Here is a 24,197-nt window from a genome sequence, read left to right on the forward strand (position 1 = left end):
CCAGACCGATGCTTTCATCCTGCACAGGCAGATTCACAATGCCACTGAGGTTGAACACAAACCCAGAAGTCCAAGACCGATGCTTTCATCCTGCACAGGCAGATTCACAATGCCACTGAGGTTGACACAAACCCAGAAGTCCCAGACCGATGCTTTCATCCTGCACAGGCAGATTCACAATGCCACTCAGGTTGAACACAAACCCAGAAGTCCCAGACCGATGCTTTCATCCTGCACAGGCAGATTCACCATGCCACTCAGGTTGAACACAAACCCAAATGTCCCAGACGATGCTTTCATTCTGCACAGGCAGATTCACCATGCCACTCAGGTTGAACACAAACCCAGAAGTCCCAGACCGATGCTTTCATTCTGCACAGGCAGATTCACCATGCCACTCAGGTTGAACACAAACCCAGAAGTCCCAGACCGATGCTTTCATCCTGCACAGGCAGATTCACCATGCCACTCAGGTTGAACACAAACCCAAATGTCCCAGACGATGCTTTCATTCTGCAATGGCAGATTCACCATGCCACTCAGGTTGAACACAAACCCAGAAGTCCCAGACCGATGCTTTCATTCTGCACAGGCAGATTCACCATGCCACTCAGGTTGAACACAAACCCAGAAGTCCCAGACCGATGCTTTCATCCTGCACAGGCAGATTCACAATGCCACTCAGGTTGAACACAAACCCAGAAGTCCCAGACCGATGCTTTCATCCTGCACAGGCAGATTCACCATGCCACTCAGGTTGAACACAAACCCAAATGTCCCAGACGATGCTTTCATTCTGCACAGGCAGATTCACCATGCCACTCAGGTTGAACACAAGCCCAGAAGTCCCAGACCGATGCTTTCATCCTGCACAGGCAGATTCACCATGCCACTCAGGTTGAACACAAACCCAGACGTCCCAGACCGATGCTTTCATCCTGCACAGGCAGATTCACCATGCCACTCAGGTTGAACACAAACCCAAATGTCCCAGACGATGCTTTCATTCTGCACAGGCAGATTCACCATGCCACTCAGGTTGAACACAAACCCAGAAGTCCCAGACCGATGCTTTCATCCTGCACAGGCAGATTCACCATGCCACTCAGGTTGAACACAAACCCAGACGTCCCAGACCGATGCTTTCATCCTGCACAGGCAGATTCACCATGCCACTCAGGTTGAACACAAACCCAGAAGTCCCAGACCGATGCTTTCATCCTGCACAGGCAGATTCACCATGCCACTCAGGTTGAACACAAACCCAAATGTCCCAGACGATGCTTTCATTCTGCACAGGCAGATTCACCATGCCACTCAGGTTGAACACAAACCCAGAAGTCCCAGACCGATGCTTTCATCCTGCACAGGCAGATTCACCATGCCACTCAGGTTGAACACAAACCCAGAAGTCCCAGACCGATGCTTTCATCCTGCACAGGCAGATTCACAATGCCACTCAGGTTGAACACAAACCCAAATGTCTCAGACTGATGCTTTTATTCTGCACAGGCAGATTTTTGAATGCAAACTGAAAAGTCCCAGACCGATGCTTTCAGTAAAGGCAGTGATCTTTCTAGGGCTCCTAAGCAGGGTACAGTTTGCTGCCCTATTGAGTTCAGTTTTGTTACTCTTGGTGTATTTGCCCCCGACAGTACTTAAAATGGAAACGCCTATCTATCCTAAAGTCCTGGTAGATCATGTGTTTGTTTTACACGTCAAAACTTATGACTTGTGATCGTTGACATAATGCAAGTTTTTCCTGTGATCGTTTACACATTGTAAGTTTTCCACACAATGTAAGTTTTCCAACTTTGAATTAGTAAACGTTATGGCTATACAGGTCCCCATGCAGTCTCAAGCCTAATATTTGGTTGCTCGGTACGATGGCTTCTTCTTTTAAATGTTTTATTTCCGCTCTCAAAGCATTAACTGCATGTTGAGTTGTCTGACGTTTGCAGCACTTTTCGATCTAGACCAGAAAGCCAGTGAAATGTATTGCCCAAATGTGCTAAAGGTTTTGAGCCTGTGTTTTGGGTACCAATATTTCGGTCTTATTTTTGTAATTGTTTTTTTTTAATGTGCAACTGTTCTGCTAGCTGTAGTGTTCATGGGGCCGATAATAGTCAGTCCATCCTTCACCTGGAAGGAACACACACATCCTGGTTGCTTAAAAAGTACAATTGATACGTCACTGTGAAGTCGTTTCACTGTAAACACTGGCGTAAGTCCCTTTGTTAAAGGTGGGAATAAGCACTGAGGGGGTGAGGGTGTTCACACTAGAACTCACATTACATACTTAAATACCAGCTTACTTTGTTACAGATGCAGACTGTTTTGTATGTGCATCAGGTGAGATGCAGCCTGTTTTGTATGTGCATCATGTGAGATGCAGCCCTGTTTTGTATGTGCATCAGGTGAGATGCAGCCTGTTTTGTATGTGCATCATGTGAGATGCAGCCCTGTTTTGTATGTGCATCAGGTGGGATGCAGCCTGTTTTGTATGTGCATCATGTGAGATGCAGCCTATTTTGTATGTGCATCAGGTGAGATGCAGTCCTGTTTTGTATGTGCATCAGGTGAGATTCAGCCCTGTTTTGTCTGCATCAGGTGAGATGCAGCCTGTTTTGTCTGTGCATCAGGTGAGATTCATTCTGGTTTGTCTGTGCATCAGGTGAGATGCAGCCCTGTTTTGTCTGCATCAGGTGAGATGCGGCCTGTTTTGTCTGTGCATCAGGTGAGATGCAGCCCTGTTTTGTCTGCATCAGGTGAGATTCATTCTGGTTTGTCTGCATCAGGTGAGATGCAGCCCTGTTTTGTCTGTGCATCAGGTGAGATGCTGCCCTGTTTTGTCTGCATCAGGTGAGATGCAGTCCTGTTTTGTATGTGCATCAGGTGAGATGCAGCCCTGTTTTGTCTGTGCCTCTGGTGAGACCCATCCAGGTTTTGTTGAGCATCAGGTGAGACCCATCCCGGTTTTCATCCCGGTTTATTCTGTGCACCAGGTGAGACCCAGCCCGGTTTTGTCTGCATCAGGTGAGATCCACCCTGTTTTGTCTGCATCAGGTGAGAACCACCCTGTTTTGTCTGCATCAGGTGAGATGCAGCCCTGTTTTGTCTGCATCAGGTGAGATGCAGCCTGTTTTGTCTGTGCATCAGGTGAGATTCATTCTGGTTTGTCTGTGCATCAGGTGAGATGCAGCCCTGTTTTGCTGCATCAGGTGAGATGCGGCCTGTTTTGTCTGTGCATCAGGTGAGATGCAGCCCTGTTTTGTCTGCATCAGGTGAGATTCATTCTGGTTTGTCTGCATCAGGTGAGATGCAGCCCTGGTTTGTCTGCATCAGGTGAGATGCTGCCCTGGTTTGTCTGCATCAGGTGAGATGCTGCCCTGTTTTGTCTGCATCAGGTGAGATGCTGCCCTGTTTTGTCTGCATCAGGTGAGATGCTGCCCTGTTTTGTCTGTGCATCAGGTGAGATGCTGCCCTGTTTTGTCTGTGCATCAGGTGAGATGCTGCCCTGTTTTGTCTGTGCATCAGGTGAGATGCTGCCCTGTTTTGTCTGTGCATCAGGTGAGATGCTGCCCTGTTTTGTCTGTGCATCAGGTGAGATGCTGCCCTGTTTTGTCTGTGCATCAGGTGAGATGCAGCCTAGTTTATCTTTTGCATCAGGTGAGATGCAGCCTAGTTTATCTTATGCATCAGGTGAGATACAGCCTAGTTTTTCTTATGCATCAAGCGAGATTCAACCAGTTTTGTTTCTGGATCAGGTGAGATTTAGCCAGTTTTGTTGTGCATCAGGTGAGATTCATTCTGTTTTGTCTGCATCAGGTGAGATGCTGCTCTGTTTTGTCTGTGCATTAGGTGAGCTGTGCATCAGGTGAGATGCTGCCCTGTTTTGTCTGCATCAGGTGAGATGCTGCCCTGTTTTGTCTGCATCAGGTGAGATGCTGCCTTGTTTTGTCTGCATCAGGTGAGATGCTGCCGTGTTTTGTCTGTGTCTCTGGTGAGACCCATCCCGGTTTTTTCTGTGCACCAGGTGAGACCCAGCCCGGTTTTGTCTGCATCAGTTGAGATCCACCCTGTTTTGTCTGCATCAGGTGAGAACCACCCTGTTTTGTCTGCATCAGGTGAGATGCAGCCCTGTTTTGTCTGCATCAGGTGAGATGCAGCCTGTTTTGTATGTGCATCAGGTGAGATTCATTCTGTTTTGTCTGTGTATCAGGTGAGATGCAGCCCTGTTTTGTCTGCATCAGGTGAGATGCAGCCCTGTTTTGTCTGTGCATCAGGTGAGATGCTGTCCTGTTTTGTCTGCATCAGGTGAGATGCTGCCCTGTTTTGTCTGCATCAGGTGAGATGCTGCCCTGTTTTGTCTGCATCAGGTGAAGTGCATCCCTGTTTTGTCTGTGCCTCTGGTGAGACACAGCCAGGTTTTGTTGTGCATCAGGGGAGATGCAGCCTATTTTGTCTGTGCCTCTGGTGAGATCCAGCCCGGTTTTGTTGTGCATCAGGTGAGATTCAGCCGGTTTTATCTGTGCATCAGGTGAGATTCAGCCGGTTTTATCTGTGCATCATGCGAGATTCAGCCAGTTTTGTTGTGCATCAGGTGAGATGCAGCCTTTTTTGTCTGTGCATCAGGTGAGATGCAGCCTGTTTTGTTGTGCATCAGGGGAGATGCAGCCTATTTTGTCTGTGCCTCTGGTGAGACCCAGCCCGGTTTTGTTGTGCATCAGGTGAGATTCAGCCCGGTTTTATCTGTGCATCAGGTGAGATGCAGTCTGTTTTGTCTGTGCATCAGGTGAGATGCAGCCCTGTTTTGACTGCATCATGTGAGATTCAGCCCTGTTTTGTCTGTGCCCCAGGTGAGATTCAGCCTGTTTTGTCTGTGCATCAGGTGAGATGCAGCCTGTTTTGTCTGTGCATCAGGTGAGATGCAGCCCAGTTTTGTCTGTGGGTCAGGTAAGTGCAGCCCTGTTTTGTCTGCATCAGGTGAGATGCAGCCCAGTTTTTCTTATGCATCAAGCGAGATTCAACCAGTTTTGCTTCTGGATCAGGTGAGATTTAGCCAGTTTTGTTGTGCATCAAGTGAGATTCAGCCTGTTTTGTCTGTGCATCAGGTGAGTGCAGCCCTGTTTTGTCTGCATCATGTGAGATTCAGCCCTGTTTTGTCTGTGCATCAGGTGAGATGCAGCCTGTTTTGTCTGTGCATCAGGTGAGATGCAGCCCTGTTTTGACTGCATCATGTGAGATTCAGCCCTGTTTTGTCTGTGCCCCAGGTGAGATTCAGCCTGTTTTGTCTGTGCATCAGGTGAGATGCAGCCTGTTTTGTCTGCATCAGGTGAGATGCAGCCCTGTTTTGACTGCATCATGTGAGATTCAGCCCTGTTTTCTCTGTGCATCAGGTGAGCTGCAGCCTGTTTTGTCTGTGCCTCAGGCAAGATGCAGCCCTGTTTTGTCTGTTTCTTAGGTGAGATGCAGCCCTGTTTTGTCTGTGCCTCAGGTGAGATGCAGCCCTGTTTTGCCGAATGCATCAAGCAAGATTCAGCCAGTTTTGCTGTGCATTAGGCGAGATTCATCTTGTTTCGTTTGTCCATCAGGTGAGATGCAGCCTGTTTTGTCTGTGCATCATGCGAGATTCAGCCATGTTTTGTCTGCATCATGTGAGATTCAGCCCTGTTTTGTCTGCATCATGTGAGATTCAGTCCTGTTTTGTCTGTGCATCAGGTGAGCTGCATCCTATTTTGTCTGTGCCTCAGGTGAGATGCAGCCCTGTTTTATCTGTGGGTCAGGTAAGTGCAGCCCTGTTTTGTCTGTATCAGGTGAGATGCAGCCCAGTTTTTCTTATGCATCAAGCGAGATTCAACCAGTTTTGTTTCTGGATTAGGTGAGATTCAGCCTGTTTTGTCTGTGCATCAGGTGAGTGCAGCCCTGTTTTGTCTGCATCAGGTGAGATGCAGCCCAGTTTTTCCTATGCATCAAGCGAGATTCCTCTGGTTTTGTTTCTGCATTAGGTGAGATGCAGCTCTGTTTTGTTTGTGCATCAGTTGAGATTCAGCCAGTTTTGTCTGTGCATCAGGAGAGATGCAGCCTGTTTTGTCTGTGCATCAGGTGAGATGCAGCTCTGTTTTGTTTGCATCAGGTGAGATGCAGCCTTGTTTTGTCTGTGCATCATGTGAGAATCAGCAATGTTTTGGTTGTGCATCAGGTGAGAATCAGCCCTGTTTTGTCTATGCATCAAGTGAGATGCATCATGTTTTGTCTGTGCCTCAGGTGAGATGCAGCCTGTTTTGTCTGTGCATCAGGTGAGATGCAGCCTGTTTTGTCTGTGCATCAGGTGAGATGCAGCCTGTTTTGTCTGTGCATCAGGTGAGATGCAGCCCTGTTTTGACTGCATCATGTGAGATTCAGCCCTGTTTTGTCTGTGCATCAGGTGAGCTGCAGCCTGTTTTGTCTGTGCCTCAGGCGAGATGCAGCCCTGCTTTGTCTGTGTCTCAGGTGAGATGCAGCCCTGTTTTGTCTGTGCCTCAGGCGAGATGCAGCCCTGTTTTGTCTGTGCCTCAGGCGAGATGCAGCCCTGTTTTGTCTGTGTCTCAGGTGAGATGCAGCCCTGTTTTGTCTGTGCCTCAGGTGAGATGCAGCCCTGTTTTGCCGAATGCATCAAGCAAGATTCAGCCAGTTTTGCTGTGCATTAGGCGAGATTCATCTTGTTTTGTTTGTCCATCAGGTGAGATGCAGCCTGTTTTGTCTATGCATCATGTGAGATTCAGTCATGTTTTGTCTGTGCATCAGGTGATATTCAGCCATGTTTTGTCTGTGCATCAGGTGATATTCAGCTGCATCAGGTGATATTCAGGCGGTTTTGTCACTGCGTCAGATTAGACGCATCCTGTTTTGCATGTCCATTAGGTGAGATGCCCTCTGTTTTGTCTGTGCATCGGGTGAGATGCAGGTGTTCAGTCTGTGTCGTTGGTGGATTGTTGCTAATGTGTCTTTTCTCTCTCTTTATTGTGGGCTCTCAGAGGATGTTCAGCGGTTGCAGAGTTCTGCTCGTGGTGCCTCGGATGCTGCGCTGGAGAGGAAGATGGAAGACTTGAGGCGCGAGCTCTCCAGCCAGCTGTGGAGTCTGAGGGAGCAGGTGCTGGAGATTCCTGATCGAGGAATGACTCGAGGGCAGTCCTCGGTCACCACTCTGATAGAGGAAGTGAACCAGAGGTAAACGCAGAGTGAATATGTGTAAGATTACTAGAGAACTCTAAAACTGGGATGTATATGTATGTATATTTAATAAGGACGTAGTGTTTAGATCATACACACAGTACTCTAGGCAGTCCTGCAGAGAAGTGCCTCTCAACATTTTTTCCAACTGGGATCAGTTGGCACATAACCAGTTGCGGGTGAAGGTTAAGAGACCAGCAAACTGGGACAAAAAGAACGTAACATATATTTGATGGGTCTGAGGGGGATATTCACATGTAGATGTGATACGGAGACCGGCTACAAGGGATATTATATTTTCTTATGAAAAGTGGGCTCTTTCGAGGCACATTACATTGACCTTTGGGACTGAATTGAATCAGTGAATGTTGGTTGGATTTTTGATGTCAGCAGAAAGGGTCTTCCAGCGGAGGGGCTCAAGGAGTGAGAAGAAGTAGACAAGCGAGGCTGCACACGGCTGGAGGAGGATTGACAGATTGAAGAGGGTGTGAGATGAAAGGTTGTGAGGAAGACTGTAGTGGGAGATGACACAGACAGTCATGAAGATGGCAGGTGGGAGCGGAATGGGTAAGGTTTTACACGCTGTCTGTGGTGAAGTTGGGTGTTTTTCCAAGTAGAGTAAATGATTGGGGAGGGATGCCTAGAACGAGACATGAGCAGTAGTCATAACGACCGAGTACAGAGTAGAGGTTCGGTAGAATGGTAGGTTTAGATAGGACAGTTCTTCTGGGTGTTGTGAAGATTGATTCTAGCAACAGTGGCTGTAGAGGTGATGACCTGTTCGAGCTTTTGGTTGTTGTTAAAGAGAACCCCAATGCTTGTGTTCCTTGGAGGACAAGTGCGAGCATGACAGGGGGTAAAATCATTTGGAAATGTGGAAAAATGAGAGGCATTTAGGGCTGGGAGATAGATGACTTTGGTCTTCCAGGAGTTGAGCATAAGACAATGAAGTGCCATCTAGTGACGGGTGGTGGAGAGGCATTCGGTCTTCCTCAGGGAGAGGTCATGGTGGGAAAGGATAAAAGATTTGGTTCATAAGCAAACCCAAAAGGTGAAGGTGTTAAGCCTCAAAAGAAGTGTTTTCAGGGCAGAGCTTTTGGAGACACTCCCCTCCATATAAGATGGAAACAAAAGGCACATCCAGAATTTCAGCCTAAGTTTCATCTTTACTGCCCTTTCTTTATTTTCAATGTATCTAAGAGAACAGACTCAAGACAGCTTCTTGCCTCTTAGAGTGTGTACCTAATATAATCCATTGAGTATCCATTACTCAATGGGTTGTGTCTTCTGTCATATTGTTCGATCAGAAGGCAAACGGGCATGCCCGGCTGGTCTAGTGCTTGCTCCTTTCATCCAGAGCACAAGTGTCAGCCTTGCTATGGGCTGTTCCTCTAGTAAAACCTTTGAAGCTGACAAATGGAAATCCGTTCACACTTTCTGCAAGCATTACTCCTCCAACTGTAATGCTAGAATGGACTTGCAAGTCGACCGAGCATATTTCCTAGTAATCCATCTTGGCGAACAATGCCTCCACCTGACCTGCATTCTACACACACACTATTCAAGAGGTAATGAATAGAGGGAGGATTCCTGGCTGGAAAAGCAAATGGTATGGTTCCGTAACAATAGCTTTTCGGGGCGGATACCTGTGCCAGATTCCTTTTTGGACCTGCCATTCCTCTGCACCTCTTTGAAAGATACATTGAGGATGGGTAAATCTTGTGCAATGAGGCAAGCCCAACAGTCTTTAATAAAATGTCTAAAAATGCAACCTCTCTCTACCAGGTGCAGGCTGTAACAAAAAAATGTGTACTCCAGTTTATTAAGGAGAAGGAAAACATTGTTTTGAGTCTTATATTTTCAAGTATGAAAGTGTGCTGAGTCCAAATGGAAAGCCGGGAATGGTTTAAGATCTTATGATATTGGGTAGAAAGCAAATGCCTGAGAACTATTATTACAGGAAGTAGCTTTCCTTTTTCCTGATAACTCACATGACTTTTATGTTTTCTTTATTTACTATGTTAAATCTTCCTGATAGACTTAACTCAACCTGATCTATCATAATCTGTTTTGTAATATAGTGTAGACTTTTTCTCAATACATACTCATAGATTGCCTGTGACTTCTGTACAACAATTTGCCCATAACATGCTACTCAGACAGCGTAAAGTTAACCAAATTGCTCTACATAGACGTTGCTTCATAGGTAATTAACATGTACTGTAAATAGGCGAATGGCCAAATATTAAGGAAGATGGCAGAACCCTTCTAGGCTTCATGATGGCTCCCTCGTTCAGTGCCTAGTGTGTAAAGAAAACATTTATTCCTGCCAGAGCAGGAGCCGGCAAGCAGTGTGTGGAATGCAGTGGACCCGTTGTTTGACAATGAATGAGAAGGAGTGCACGGCTAAGTCGTATACCAAAGCGAATCGTTTTGTGGTAATTCACTTTGATGTAATTACTTTGTGTGGAGGTAATTTAAATATCTATCTTTGGGGGCAAGGGCGATAAGGGGTTGAGAATGGTATGGGGTGGGTGGGAGTTGGGTCAGGGGGCATGGGTGAAGAGCACTTCCGTTATATATAAAAAAAAAAAAAACTAAATAAAAGCTGAAGTAATTGCAATGAAGTCAATTACCACTAAGTAATTCTCTACAATGTATCAACTTAGAACCATAATTCACTACAATGTAACAACGTAGAACCGTGCAGAAGATCACTTCTGACCAAGAAAACTAGCCTTGGGATGGCATCCTCGCAATAAGATGGCATTTCTGCCCAAAGCGAGGAGGCCCCATGGCTGTACCTAGTAGAAATGGTAACAGGATCAGCAGCTGCTATACACCTGGGGGACCGGTTGCTGCAGTGGCGTTGACTGGGGAATCCAGTCACATGAGAACAAAAGGAGCTGACCCCCATGACAACTTTGAGTAGGTGATGCGGTTGCTGGTGAGCGGCCCATCTTGGCAGAAGAGAAGTTAAAACAAATTTTGGAAAGCGATGAACTGTGGAATTAGTGTAATTTCTTTGATATGATTAGCTACAGGAGATTTTGACTAAGATGGGCCGATCATGGCTTGTAAGAGAAAGGGAAGAGGTTCAGGCACGGACTTGACAACAGTGCAGCTATTACGCTATTAGTACAGAAGAAGAGGGCATCCCCAGATAAAGGGGCCACAAATGGTGAAATGGCAGGCCTGTCCATAGGTGACAGAGCACCTATGTATAGCCTCCATGCACTGTGATGAATCCAATGATGTCAACACGGATTCCCCCTCGGTTACCTCCTCCCATGTGGCCAAGGGACGGCACTCGCTACCTGATGCTGACCTGGGGCGGTTTTATGAGGGAGGCTCACATGGGAGTAGACAACTACCGGGGAGTTGTTTTGACTCCATTGGTCAAGATGCTGTATCCCTCCCCTCCCCCTTTCCCGTGAGGAAGACCCTTTGATACCTGAGTTCTTAATGGCCTATTGTCATTCTAGTCAGGCCCCCACCTTTGGCCCGAACACCCACATCACCTTCTGTTTTTAATATGCCTTAAGCTTATGTAAGGCAAAAGATTTGTCTTACTGTTGAACCAAATAAAGCCTTTATAATAATAATAATAATAAATAATAATAATATAAAAATATGCCTTATTGTAAAAATCCTGGGAAAACCATTTTGAGAGTTAAAAGCCCAATGACATTCATGGATTCCAACTCCCAAATCACCATGCAGGCTAGTTGTTTTTCAAAGCCTTCAATACGTTGGACATTTAAAAATGGTAACCACGCTGTCAAGTCGAGCAGTGTAGGAGAGGACGGTGAACTCCAGGCGACAGCTCGCGAAGGCGTGGCTCACAGAGAAGGCTACCGGGACAAAAGGAAAGACTCAACAGACTAGCAGTAAAGGCGGTGGGAACGCTGGGAGCTGCGCAGGAACTCCTGGTTGTTGGGCCGCTCAAGGAAGCAGTGTTCGTCAGTCCAGGCTGAGAAGGAAAGCTGGCATGTGATCACAGATGCACAGAAAGCTGGGGAGATTTCTGCTGACTCCAGAGTGGTAAGCGGGTAAAGTGGCTACTCCACAAAGGTGCAAGCAGAGTCGGATATGCTGGAAGAGATCAGTGAGTCTGCCAAAATCAGCTGGAAACCATGTGGCGTCCCGACGAGCGCACATGCAAGTGTTTGATTAATATGAGATTGTTAATACTGAAAAGAACAGAAGAAGGCTGTTTGAATGAAGTCAAGGCAAAGTCAAATTCAACATCCAATAAGAAGAATGTTTGAATGCAGTCAAGGCACAGTACAAAAACATATATGCCCAATCAAAACATAATCCAATCCAGTACAGATGCATTAGATGCCATTGTGGGGCAGAAGTTTGGGAAAGTGTTACCATAGGCAAATATACCAAGTACTTCACAGTATATGCTATTGCGGTGTAACTAAGAAACTGTGAAACGATGGAGAAGTCCTGGCATGCGAGCACACCCGGCGGTTGAAATTATATAAAGATTCCTGGCAGGAGAGTATACCAGGTGATCTGAAAAGAACTATGAAAGAAATCCCGGCAGGTGAGTACACCAGGTGGTTGAGATTGAATAAAGATTCGTGGCTGGGGAGTACACAGGTCAATCTGCAGAGTTAAATCCTACAGAAAAACTGTTACCGAAAGTATTGTTTAAACACAAACTTTGTGAGTCCAGTGAAGACACAAAGGAACTATTAAAGTGGAACCTTTGCCATCCTATTTAAGATTCCAGGGGAACAGGACCACTCTTTTGATCCAAGTGTCTCTAGCCTGGAGAACATTTTTGTTGAGTCATTATTATGTTTTAGTTTTGAAAACCTTTGCTAACATCAAGAAAAAGACATTTCCTTGCACCCCTTTGTTGTTTTGTTTTAGTGTGGGGGTCAGGATAGGATGTTTTGGACACAAGGACGGCTTTTCAGTTACTAAATTCCTGACACAGACTAATCCTTAGTTTTGATTACTAGGTAGGGAATTACCTCTTTAGAATAGGGCCAGTTATCCAACCCATTTTTATTTTAATAAATGTCTTTATTTGAGAATATGAATACCTTGTGTTCCCTCACAGCAGGCAATGCATAAGGCACTAAACAAGGTACGTTTGAACATGGCCATGGTGGAATCTAGAGTAGAGGCGACGGATGAGTGGCTAAATAGATTTGAAACCAGGCTGAAGTAATTGGAGAAATCCAGTACTTCAGTCTTAGGCGAGTAGGGGCGTTTCCAAGAGCACCAAGTATGACATACAGTGTTTAAGTATTGTGTGGCCCCTCCATCATCCAACTGGGACGCAAGGTGGATTGGCTAGAACATGAGAACTAAGCTGCGGATATTCGACTGGTTAAACTGCCAAGACTCTGAATGTTTCCATTTTATTTCTAAGGAGGTGAATCAGCGTTATGAAGGAGCTCCTATTGTTTTATCTAGAGCATTGGCGTGGCTAACGAGGAAACTGATTACGAGATGGAAGGTTCTGGGAACTGCCATTGCTACATCAGTCATTAGAGATAAGATTTTGCCTACTGCTGCAATTAGAAAAAGTGGGGAATTCAGGAGTTCCTGAATTCTGTTCTTCTCTCATTTATGCCCTGTAATTTTGACCAATCTGCTGCAAAACCTTTGGAAGGACAATAGAATGTCGTGGGAACAATCCACATTGTGACGTGCCAGCTAAACTGAGGGTGACGCATACAGGGAAAAACTTTGAAGTGAAAGGTTAAGAAAATCTTTTGGGGATATTATCTCGTCACCCCTTGAAGACTCCTGAATGGACTGTTTATATATAATGTTGCTTGCTTGTCCCTAACTTTCTTTTCCAGGGAGCTAATCTGTCAATGCTGTTATGATGTTTTATCATCTAAAATGTATATTTTTGTATGACTTGTATTTTTGATGCATTGAGTGGAAAGATATGGTATACTATTTGATGTGTTTGTCCGTCTCAAAAAAGATTTTTCAAAAATGCAGTAAATATTTCCTAATTGAAGGATCTACTTTCTGTTTAATTCCACACATTAAATATGTACAACATCCGACTCTAGCCTTTAATTATGTTTATAGTCCTTCCCTGGATTTGCTAATTTTCTATTTTTTGGTGTTTTTTTAAATTGTACTAATGCAACCAAAGTTATTATTGTCAAATACTGGGTAAAGTATGATTTACACATTTGCGTTACTCGTTATAACACTTGTAATACTAGCCATTGTTGCCTTTTGGATACCTGTGACCGGACAGATCATATCTAAGCTGTTGATCATGGTTTGTGCCCATATCCGGTACAGTTGCTGTAAGCTGGTCTTGTACAGCACATCTCTTACCTATAAGTTCAATTTTTAATTGTACAATAGCTCTGCTTGTCAAGAACCTGCCTCAGACTACTGTGTTGTCTTTGTCCCTCTTAGTTTTGTATACAATGTAGCCGGTTCTCAATCCACTCGTTGTATAAGTCCTACATCTCTTTTCTTGATATGAGTGCAGGGCCACTGTGTACCAGTACTTGTGTGGCAAGTGATCTTCATGTTTCATACACTCTTCCTCGTCATAGTACTTTCAGGTTTCCTATAGTTCTTTACCTGATAACAATACACAGATTTACTCTCCAGGAAGACGTTATTTAAGTAAAGGGAGGTAAGACTTTGTGGGGGTGTGTTTACACTGCAAGGGCTGTACCCGATAGGGTTGTGCTCATCCCTAGAGAGGTAGACCCTCCCCACGAGATCCTCCCACATTACACCACCCACAGGCGGACTGTTGGGTAGAAGCCTCACCTTCTTGGCCTCGTTGGAAGGGGCTCCCCCTTGGGGAGAAGTGACACCTTATTAAATAGTCACACAATGATTGTAGATTCCGATTCATATTGTTTTCAGAAATTGAAAAGGTTTCAGATGTGGTGTCCTTATAATGGTATATTCCAAGCCAAGCTGATGTTCTGTAGGGCATTTTGGGTATTTTGTTGAAATATCTGTAGCGTTCCACTTCTCTGAACTACGTTTGAAACTATGTTCCTCACAAGGCTCTACAACGCTCCTGTGGGCGTTGCTATTTAAACGTGCATGCGCGCGCACGCGTGGTGTCCTGGAGAGTCCTGCTTTTCCGCTTCCTCGCGAGATGCGGTGACCGGACAGGAAACGCGTTGGTTTGCTTTCTCGTGCCTATTTGTGTCACTGTTTGAACGTCTGTCAATTTTATCCTGTTTTTTAACGTGCATTGCACGTCGCATTTGGTTCAAGCAGTGTGATTGTGTGCCGGTGTTTAGTGTTCAGTGTTCAAGTTTGATTTAGCTGTTCTTACAAATCATGCATACCTTAAAATCTGGCATGCCTAGTGTGCCAGACCAAGTTCTTGAGAAATCAATTCTTGTGTAACCCCTACAACTCCTCTGTAACTCCAGTAAATGGCTCTGTACTAAAATCCAATGATAAAACTAAACGTGCCACTCGCACTTCTAAAAAAAAATATCACTCTCACGCCAGCCAATAAAACCCCCTCACATAACCGGGATATTCGTAATTTTTACGAATTTACGAATAAATAAGTGACACTCCCATTCTAAGTCAAGTGGCTCAACACATTGAAACTACCACACCTCAATTGGCTTATCATAATTCTGGCCCAATGGTTCCTGATCCCGTAAGGCCGGTTTTACCATTGTTTCCTATGATCATTCGCCCTGTGGAGTGTGTGGATCATACAACTGAAAAAAAGAATGATTCTTGGGTTAGTTGTTCCTCAAAAAATGAATTATTGTGAAGAGGTCCCTCAGCAAACACAAAAAAAAGGCAAGAAAGCGTTGATCACTAATAAAGCTAAAATACTGGCAAATAAATGGTCAGCTGTAGGTAAGGCTAATAAAATCAGTTCTAAAAATTCACATGAACCAAATCCTCCCTTAGCGGTGTCTTCTATTTCTGGTCATGATATAGCTGCATCTATACAAGCGACCCGAGGTAGCACTGCTCACCTCAAGATCCATACCCTTTCCGTTCCTAAAGTGCCTAAAGGCGTTACTTCCCTGTCTGTGCCACTGCCCTGTGTGGCAACACAGGTGCAGATTCTGCCTGCTTCGTATATTCCTCTGAATGAGCTGGTGGAATTACTTGATAATAACTCGCACATAGCGCCTCCCGCTCATCATAGAAGTCCTGCTGAGATTTTGCCATACATTCCTACTCGAACGGTTGCCACAAGCGTTGATGAATCTCATACGCCTGCACTTGCTTCTGATTCAGGCTTTGAAGATCGCTTGTCTAAACCAAAATCTGCGGTTGATGTATACCTACTCAGAATGTTAACAGAGGTGCTACCAGAGGCCACTCCGGTGAATGACAATCGTTTGACTATACAAAAAGATTCCTTAAGCAGCCAACTGACAGCCCTCCCATGTAAGGAAACTGCTATGGCATGCCTAAAAAAAACAGCTTAAGCCAATCATGGCAATATTTGTAATGCGACCCCACAAAATAATCTATTGACTAACGAGAATCGTAATTTAAACTCTAAACTTCATACCAATAAGCAGAAGGATTCCAATACACAGAGATTTAAGTCCTTCTACACTTTGATTCCGAAAGGTTGTGATGGTTTGTTCCCAAAATATGATCTATGTCGCTCAAGTGTACTAAACATCTTTGGAGATATTCAGGCACTAGAAGATTTATCCTCAAGTGACTTTTACCAAATTGAATTCCTGTGTGACAGAAACTTATCAATTGTCCGATTGTGGATCAAATCAGGTTTGGTACGTAACACCTTATGGAAGGCGAAAATTGATCTGTTTAATATGGGCTTTTTGTTAGCCCAAAATCCAGCCCGTCAGAACCAACAGGAGGTTGACTGCATGGTGGCGAATGTAGTTCCCTCAGCAGCACCTGTTTGTGCTTGCCCATTTTGTAGTACAGAGAACAGCACGCAGTTAGTGTTAGCCTGAAATAATCAATCGTAACCACTAACTAGCGATAAAAGTGTCGGAATTTCACTGGCAAGTTGGAATGCGCGAGGCTTTTCACATCTCCAATGGACCTTAAATGACCAGTTGAATTGTTTTAACATTGTGGCACTTCAAGAAACTGGATGCTACAATCCCCCATATGGGATGACCATGATCTCACCTTACTTCCTGCAGTGACCTCTGGTAAAGGCAGACCTACTTCAGGCTTGCTAGTAGCGGTGAAATCCAGTAGTGGCTTTTTGGCCTGGCTGTCACCAAACAGGTTTATGCAATTGGTCAAGGTCACTTTTGGATTACATACGTATGCACTGATCAATCTTTATCGCAACCCAGCTGGTATCACTGATGATGCTTTCTATCGTGCTTTGTCCCGTCTCTTTGAAACAATTGCTCAACACGAGAAGATCGCTGGTATTTTGTTGGTGGGTGATCTGAACCTAACATGTTTTCAGACAAACAATAAGGGCATTAGTAGTGCTAGTCTGAGATGGAATCTGTTTGTTAAAGATCTCAATCTAAAGATGGCTAATGGAGCTATTCAGGGTGACATTCCTCCTATGAACACGTGGGAGAGAGGAGACTCTAAATCCACATTTGATTATATTTTCTTGAGCAACAGCATTTTTGTGAACACCAACAAATTTGTTATTGTTAAGCAAACTCGAAGTGATCATCACTTGCTCTCTTTACTAAACATTGGACCATTTTAGACCAAACTTGTACAACATCCCAGAAATGGCCTAAACAAACCCTGATAATCAATAATGGTAAAAATCGATTTAGATGGTCTTCTGATAAGTTAACATTACTGAACTCCGCCATCCTGAACAATCAGAGGATGAATGGCGTCGATTCTTATGTGGATGTGCTAGACACATTTAGGAATATCTTTCCACCTCATAATAGATTGTCTAACACTCACACTCATGGTTTTGATCTCGCACTTTTTAAACAGAAAAAAACCTATAAAAGAGAGATATGAACAGTACGCAAATTGCCCTTGATTGACAAGATTTAAGCCATCAAAGCGGCCAGTTGCTCTTATCGCAACTGGACCCGATCTAGAAAAGCCCACCTTTTTCAAATTGATGGTGAAAACTTCATGTCAGCTTGCTATAAGAAAAATTCTGCCCAGGTGTGGGAACTATTAAACAAATGTAATTCTGCCTCACAAGTTGACTTTCAACTCAATGGGGTTACGGAAGCACAATGGTTTACCCATTTCACCAAACTCTATGCCGACGATGGGATGAAGAGCTTTATCTATAAAAACAGATCCTTTTTGTGCTGGCATTTAGCATGCTCGGAAGATATTGTGAAATATTTTATAAATAAATCTTCCTCATCAAGAGCAGCAGGTCCCGACGGCCTCACGAATCACGTGTTTAAGCAAAACCGCCATGAGTGGGCAACTGTCCTAAATAACACCTTTCAGCATATCTTGCAAAATAAAGCAATACCAAATTCCTGGCGCACATCATTAATAGTGCCTATATACAAAAATGGTGATCGTAAGGACCTTAAAAGCTTTCGCCCAATTGCATTGTTGGACGCCCCGGCGAAAATCTTCTCTCGGTTGGTCTCAAAAGGCATTCAATACATGGACGACTAAGGTTAAGCAGCGTGATCCAGCACAGACCGGTTTTGTAGCGGCATTGTGAACCTGATCACTTTAAATGCTATTAAACAGCGTGCACACATTATGAAACCACCAATCTATTTTGCATTCGTGGACTTGCACTCTGCTTTTGATTCAGTTTTGAGACCGAAACTTACGGACAAACTAAACAAAGCGGATTGCCCCTCCATATTGAGTGACATTATCTTTGCACTCCAATCACACACAGAGGTGTTTATAAGATTGAAGGCAGAAGGTTTGTTGTCAAAGGCTGTTGCAACTGAACGAGGATTAAAACAGGGATGCATTCTCGCCTCGGCTCTATTCAATTTCTTTATCAACGCTGTCAGATGGATCTTTACTAAGGTCCTTGCTGATGCTCCAAAATTGAATGGTGTGGAAGTGAAAGCCCTTTGGTACGCTGATGACCTTGTGTTGATTTCAAAAACGCCAATTGGCTTACAAAATCTATTGACTGCGCTCTGTTCCTATTTTAGAGCCAATGAGTTGGTAGTAAATATTTAAAAAACTCAAATTGTTTGGTATGCACCCAAAGGCTCCCGCCGACACAAATTGGAGTGGAAAATTGAAAACACGACACTTGAGGTAGTTTCAAATTATATATATCTAGGCCTCATATTTGATGGGTTCCCATCGTTCAACTCCCAATTGTGCAAAATTTAACAGAAATTAACTGCTGCTATACATCAAACAAGACTAATAGTGTTCAAATTTGGTAAATTTTCTATAAAGTCTGCTATTATATACTGGACACAGAATGTAGTAGCCACCATTCTATATGGTCTAGAAACGTACAAAGTCATTCAATCGACTTATTTGAATCTATTAGAAGCAAGGTTTTGGTGCACCACTCTTCATCTTCCTCATTGCATCCCTGGGGTTTTGATTCGATATGAACTAGGGCTAACGTCCTTAACTGCCATGTATAACTGGCGCTTGTGTACTTTATTCCGGAAATGCCTATTGTCTACTTGGAACAATTCCACACTAGCTACAGTATCAAGCTATCTACTTTCATCATCTGAAGAGTTCCCCAAGCAATGGTCTAAAAATATCTTGTCTATATTGGCAAATGCAGACATTTCCCTTGATAATCTTGTGTGCAACCCTGACCGAGCTAAGAAAAAACTCTACATGATGGATTGGATTGACACAAGAGCTATCTGTTTAAAGTACAAAGATTTCGATACCTCTGTGTTTGGCCCAAAGCGATACAGAGAAATAGCATCTTACCTCTGCATCGCACCTTCTCTCGTTGTCAGAAACGCAATATTGCGCTATCGATTCAATATATGGCCGACCTGTGAAGTTAAAGCACGAAGAAAACAGATTGACCCGGACTCCAAGTGGTGCCGCTATTGTAAAAACGTTGCCATTGTAGAAACATTGGAACACGTAATTGTAAATTGTCCAGATTTTATGTATTTGAGACAAATTCACTTTGGTAAACATTTGGCATACTTTGTACAAATTCAACCAGAAAACCGTTGGGTCGCAATAGCAGCCACCAATTGTATGAGCATTAGATTAGCAACAGTACATTTTTTAAAATCACTGAAAATGGAATACATTTTTTTAAAACAGTGAAGAATACATAATGACTATGTTAGGAACAACAATGGCAATATCATAGCAACTTGTATGACTTTGAGAAACATCAAAAGTAATATCATCGTCAAGCTTTAAGTACAAACTTTTAATCGCATCTGATCAATCAGCTCCTATGTTATTACTTTGGGAGAATTGCTTCTGTGAAGTATATTGAATTGTAATTTGTAGTTGTGATATATTATCTTGTATTTAGCTTTGCTGTTCCTTAGTTATTTTTGTCTAAGTTTAAAATATTTTAGGTAATTGGATTTTACTTGTTTTCCTTAACATTTGTGTTAAATTGATGTAATTGTGATTTGATCCTTGTTTCATGTCTTTGTATACTGTTTAATAATTTGATTGTTGAATTCTTATTTTGTAATATTTGAAAAAGTTGATATATTTCAGCTATATTCAATAAAAAGAATAAAAAAAAATATTTGCTGTCTCTTTATACGTAGTGGCAGCAGAAATAAATACTATTTGGCGTATCCTTAAAAGAATGTATCTGGGGCCATGGCTTGAAGCGCCGGCAATGTGGTCACTTCCCTGAGAGCCTCTGTGGGATGCCCTGGTTCCCGTTCAAATTCTGCTGCAATTGAGCTCTGTAAGAGGAATTGAGATTCACTGCAGGTGGCGTAGTACCAGCAAAATAAAGGGGCACAATCGTAATGTGCAGCACTGTGTAAACTGTGCAGCAATGAGGCGCCCACTATCCAACAGTCCAAAATGGTGCCTGCCAAAGCGCATGGGGTCCCTCGACCACCCCCAACCTGGTGCTCCCTCATCTGCAGCAACGCCAAATCGCCCAGTTGAGGGAAACACAGCACCCACTAGCAGCCTGACACCCCCCTCCCCCGAAACAGAGGGGCGAGCCAGGCAATACCCAGACATCAAGGGCGGTGTACCCCGGTGGGAGGGAGGCCACTGGGTCCCGAAGCCAAGGGGAGGAAAGGCTGCAACTTCCCAGCAGCAGAGGTCGGGCCCCTGCGGACGCTGAGAGAGCCGCTCGCAGCAGCATCATTCCAGCAACAGGAGACAGGCTCTTGAAGGCGCCGGGAGAGCCGCCAGCACGGGACTAGGGGCCGGGAAAATTCCAAGATGGAAGCGGCTGTGGGCAGAGGAGACATGCCACGGACCTCTCACCACACATAGCAGCCCCAGCAGCATCCACAATTGTAAGTCACCCCCAACAGCCCTGGAGGACAAGCTTGCAAAGTCGGCTCTGCCACACAAAGACAAGCCCCATCCTCATCTCCTGCCGGACTCGCGCACTGCAATACCAAAGAGAAGTGCAGCGGCAACCGTACACAGAGCTACTCTCTGGCTCCAGCTAACCTGGTAAGGCCAGCAGCTAGCCAACAGTAATGCCCCATAGAGGAGAAAAAAGGGACGCATTCCCCCCCCCACACCCCTGCAACACTTGACAGTGTGTCCAGGCCGGGGACAGAGCCCCCCCCCCCAACTCAGCGACACCCGATCTGGTCAACTACATCAGACTAAGAGACAATGGGGAGACTCGGGCCCGAAACGCATGGGCCGCAAGCCCCAAGACATAGACGATCCATTCCAATGGACCCACCAACTTCTGTCTCATCACATCACTCGCTTCCCCCCTGACCACCCCCTCGCCACATACAGCCACTAGGTAGGCGCAGGTACATACCCACAAACAGCCGGGGTGGCGGGGGACCCAGAAACTAACAAGACTCAAGCCGAAAACCTAGAGTGACTCTAGGCCCAAGCACCTCAGCCTCGCCCCAACAGCCATACTCGAGATGGCTAAATACCAGAAGCCTCATAAAGCAGGGGATATCACCAGCATGTTACAACGACTGGGAAAGAATAAGAAATCCGACCCTGAGAGCACCCAGGTCCAATCCCCCGAGAGATCTCCAGGCCAATGGGCCACATAGGACGATATACAAGCACTCCTATCGGACATCAAGTCGGAATTGCATGACTGAAGTTTCAGCCAAGATAGAAAGCCTGGACAACCAAATGGAGGAAATGGAGTGTAGGGTCAGCGAAACAGAGGCCCAATCCCTGGATCATGTGACACAACCCACAGACTTGCGGAGAAAGCTCCAGGCCCTGGAGGAAAAGAAAGAAGGGATGCAGCTCAAACAAGAAGACCTCGAGAAAAAGGGCCAACAGGAATAACATTCGGATTAGAGGAGTGCCGACCTCAATCTCGGACCAGGTAATTCCAGTATACATTGGCAACCTTTTTCAAACCCTCCTCCCTGACTGTGACAAAACGTTGCTTCTGCTGGACTGCACTCACAGACTGCAGAGTCGTAGGGGCTCCCCGGCAACAGACCCACCTGAAGTGATCACCCGGGTCCACTTCATTTTTACCAAGCAGGAAATCATGATGGCAAGTCACGCCGAAGGAGACCTAGCTTTTCAAGGTGCCCCACTACAAATCTACCAGGAACTAGTGGCCACAGCGGTCCAGAGGCGTAGAGCCCTTAAACCCCTCTCAACCTTCCTCCAGGACCGGAAAATTAAATATTGTTTGCTCTTCCCGGCATCTCTCCAATTCTCATTTGAAGAACAAGCTTGCATAATTCACTCATTGGAGGAGGCAGGTGGTATTCTCGGAGGGTAAGCTGCGACCCCGTACGAAGACCTAATGAGCCCTTCTCTGGCAAAAGGAACGGGAGATACGCTGAAACCGCAACAAAATGCCTGGATAAAGATTCCCAAAGAAGGTAAACCACCACAACATCTGAAACGCGTATGAACTGTCTACCCGCGCCCGGCGAGACTTTCTCCGCCAATACGGAGTCTGCATAGATCAACCCACACCTCTTGCAAGAACATATCGATGGAACTCGGATTTCCCACGGCCTGCCCCAGCCGAGTACATGGACATATACTACAGCCCAAGGCCCCAAGGGCCTAGTTTGGATTTATTTTTTTCTTGGTTTTCCTCATTTTCTGGTCAAGGTCGTTACCAGGTTGCAAAGTTAAAACCCTGGTCGCAGCAGAAATGGATGAACATCAATACTTGAGAAGGCAGAAGCTAGTCGATAACCCTCTTCCACTACCCCATCGATAGCTGAGATGGGCCGTCAGAAGCCGCCCCACCACGATATGTCTCTCTAAACGCCAGGGGCCTAAAATCGCCCAAGAAATGCAAATCAACCCTCCGACGCTTGGGTGACCTCCACAGCTCAGTAGTCTTCCTCCAGCAGGCACATTTACTCCCAGCATCTGCCCCGATTACGAGACAGAGCTTATCCCAAACAATACCTGGCATCCAGTGGCTATAGGAGGAGCAGCACAGCAATCCTGTTGGTAAGAGGAACACTGTTCACAGAACGTGAGGCCGTACAGAATCCAGAGGGAAGAAACATTGCGGTAAAAGGGGAGCTATTGGGCCTATTGCATACCCTTGTCTCAGTGTATGCTCACAGTGAAGGCCAGGAAACGTTCTTCACTGAACTAGAGTCCAAGCCGCTCCCCTTCCTGGAGGGCCAAGTGGTCATAGGAGGAGACTTTAATGGTATCCCAAAACCCTTAACAGATAAATCAAACCAGCTCATGCCCAGAGACCTCAAAATTACCTTGGGTCTATGCCACCTGTTCAGATCTCAGGGGGCAGTGGACACGTGGGGGGTCCTTCACCCGGAAGCAAACGGCTTTTTGTTTTTCTCTCACATCCACTGCCCCTCCTCTCGGATTGACATGCTACTGGCCAACCCCCAACTTCTCTCTCTTACTGAGTGAGACATTTTATACGTCCTCAGGGCCCCCTCCCTCAACATAGGAGGGCCACAGCTATCGGGAGGGTTCCTGAGCCTTGTTCTGGAGGGGAGAGGGTGGATGGAGGGGTGCAGTCTACATAATGTGATATCTGCCTCTCGTGGTAAATCTGTATGTAATGTGTTGCAACCAGACCTTTTAAACTTGTTAAAAAAAAAAATACTAAAAAAAAGAATGTAGCTATGTAATGGGAAACCGACAGCTTCATTCTTTGAATTAATTTGTTTGTTAACACTTTCTTCATCACTGACCTTTATATGTTGCTTTAATACCCTTTGAGGCTTTTTAGCTTTTAGTCTGATGGTGCCCCAAGATGATCTGTAAAGGATCAGCTACAGGTGGCAGCGCCTGCCTCTCATGATATGGAAACTGAAGTCACTGCAGCAGAGGACCCTTCACTCTGCTTTACCCTGTTCTGTAATGTGCACTGTGCATGCAGAGGTCTGCCTTAAGGGGCTTAAGCGATCTGTGCCGCATGAATGCCTTATGTTTGACACCCCTGATTTGGAAATCTCTGACAAGGCCTTAGGTTACTATCCAATGCATGTTTTTCTAGAAATGAGCCTGATGTTTGTTTACTTGTTATTGACATTATTGTTTATGAAAAACCTTTTATTCACCTAATCTTGTCATATATTTACTGCTGTTTAAATGAACGTCTGTTCTTTGGATCCTGTGCGAGAGATACAGTTTATGCTGCGGTACGATGACTTTGCCCCTCTCTATCATGTTATCAGCCTATCTGAGCTCTTTGCTAAATCCAATAGGAGGATATTGCTGGTCCCTTTGAGTTAGATTTACTAATATTTGTTCCCATATTTTTGTATTTTAGTAAACGGACTGTATGGAAGGAATGCGAAAGTGTGCGACGAGAGATAGACCAGATGAAGCAAAAGATCCGTAAGCATCACTTTTTGTAGGCGTTCTTCCCGCCAAATGTGAGCTCCATCTTTAGGGACTAGTGAGCCCTCTGTTGAGTTTCTAGTACGGCTTCTTCTGGGTACCCAGCAGGAATCTTG

The 24,197-nt window shown here is 45.0% G+C and overlaps 1 protein-coding gene and 1 long non-coding RNA gene across 5 annotated transcripts in view; both read left to right on the forward strand.

Moving 5' to 3' along the window:
* The window catches only part of LOC138549941 (rho GTPase-activating protein gacN-like), a 308,520-nt gene that overhangs the window by 99,127 nt on the left and 185,196 nt on the right, over window positions 1-24,197 (forward strand). For all 4 annotated transcript variants that reach the window (XM_069642373.1, XM_069642374.1, XM_069642376.1 and 1 more), the window contains 2 exons: window positions 7,017-7,209; window positions 24,011-24,078. In XM_069642373.1, coding sequence (XP_069498474.1) covers window positions 7,017-7,209; window positions 24,011-24,078 — 261 coding nt within the window. The remainder of the gene's footprint in view (window positions 1-7,016; window positions 7,210-24,010; window positions 24,079-24,197) is intronic.
* On the forward strand, window positions 4,609-6,014 carry LOC138550019 (uncharacterized). Its single transcript, XR_011293790.1, has 3 exons — window positions 4,609-5,177; window positions 5,274-5,305; window positions 5,400-6,014. It is a non-coding gene; the product is annotated as an uncharacterized lncRNA (long non-coding RNA).

This window comes from Ambystoma mexicanum, chromosome 1q (genome assembly GCF_040938575.1).
Source record: "Ambystoma mexicanum isolate Mex_15411 chromosome 1q, UKY_AmexF1_1, whole genome shotgun sequence".
In the NCBI taxonomy this organism is placed as follows: Eukaryota; Metazoa; Chordata; class Amphibia; order Caudata; family Ambystomatidae; genus Ambystoma; species Ambystoma mexicanum.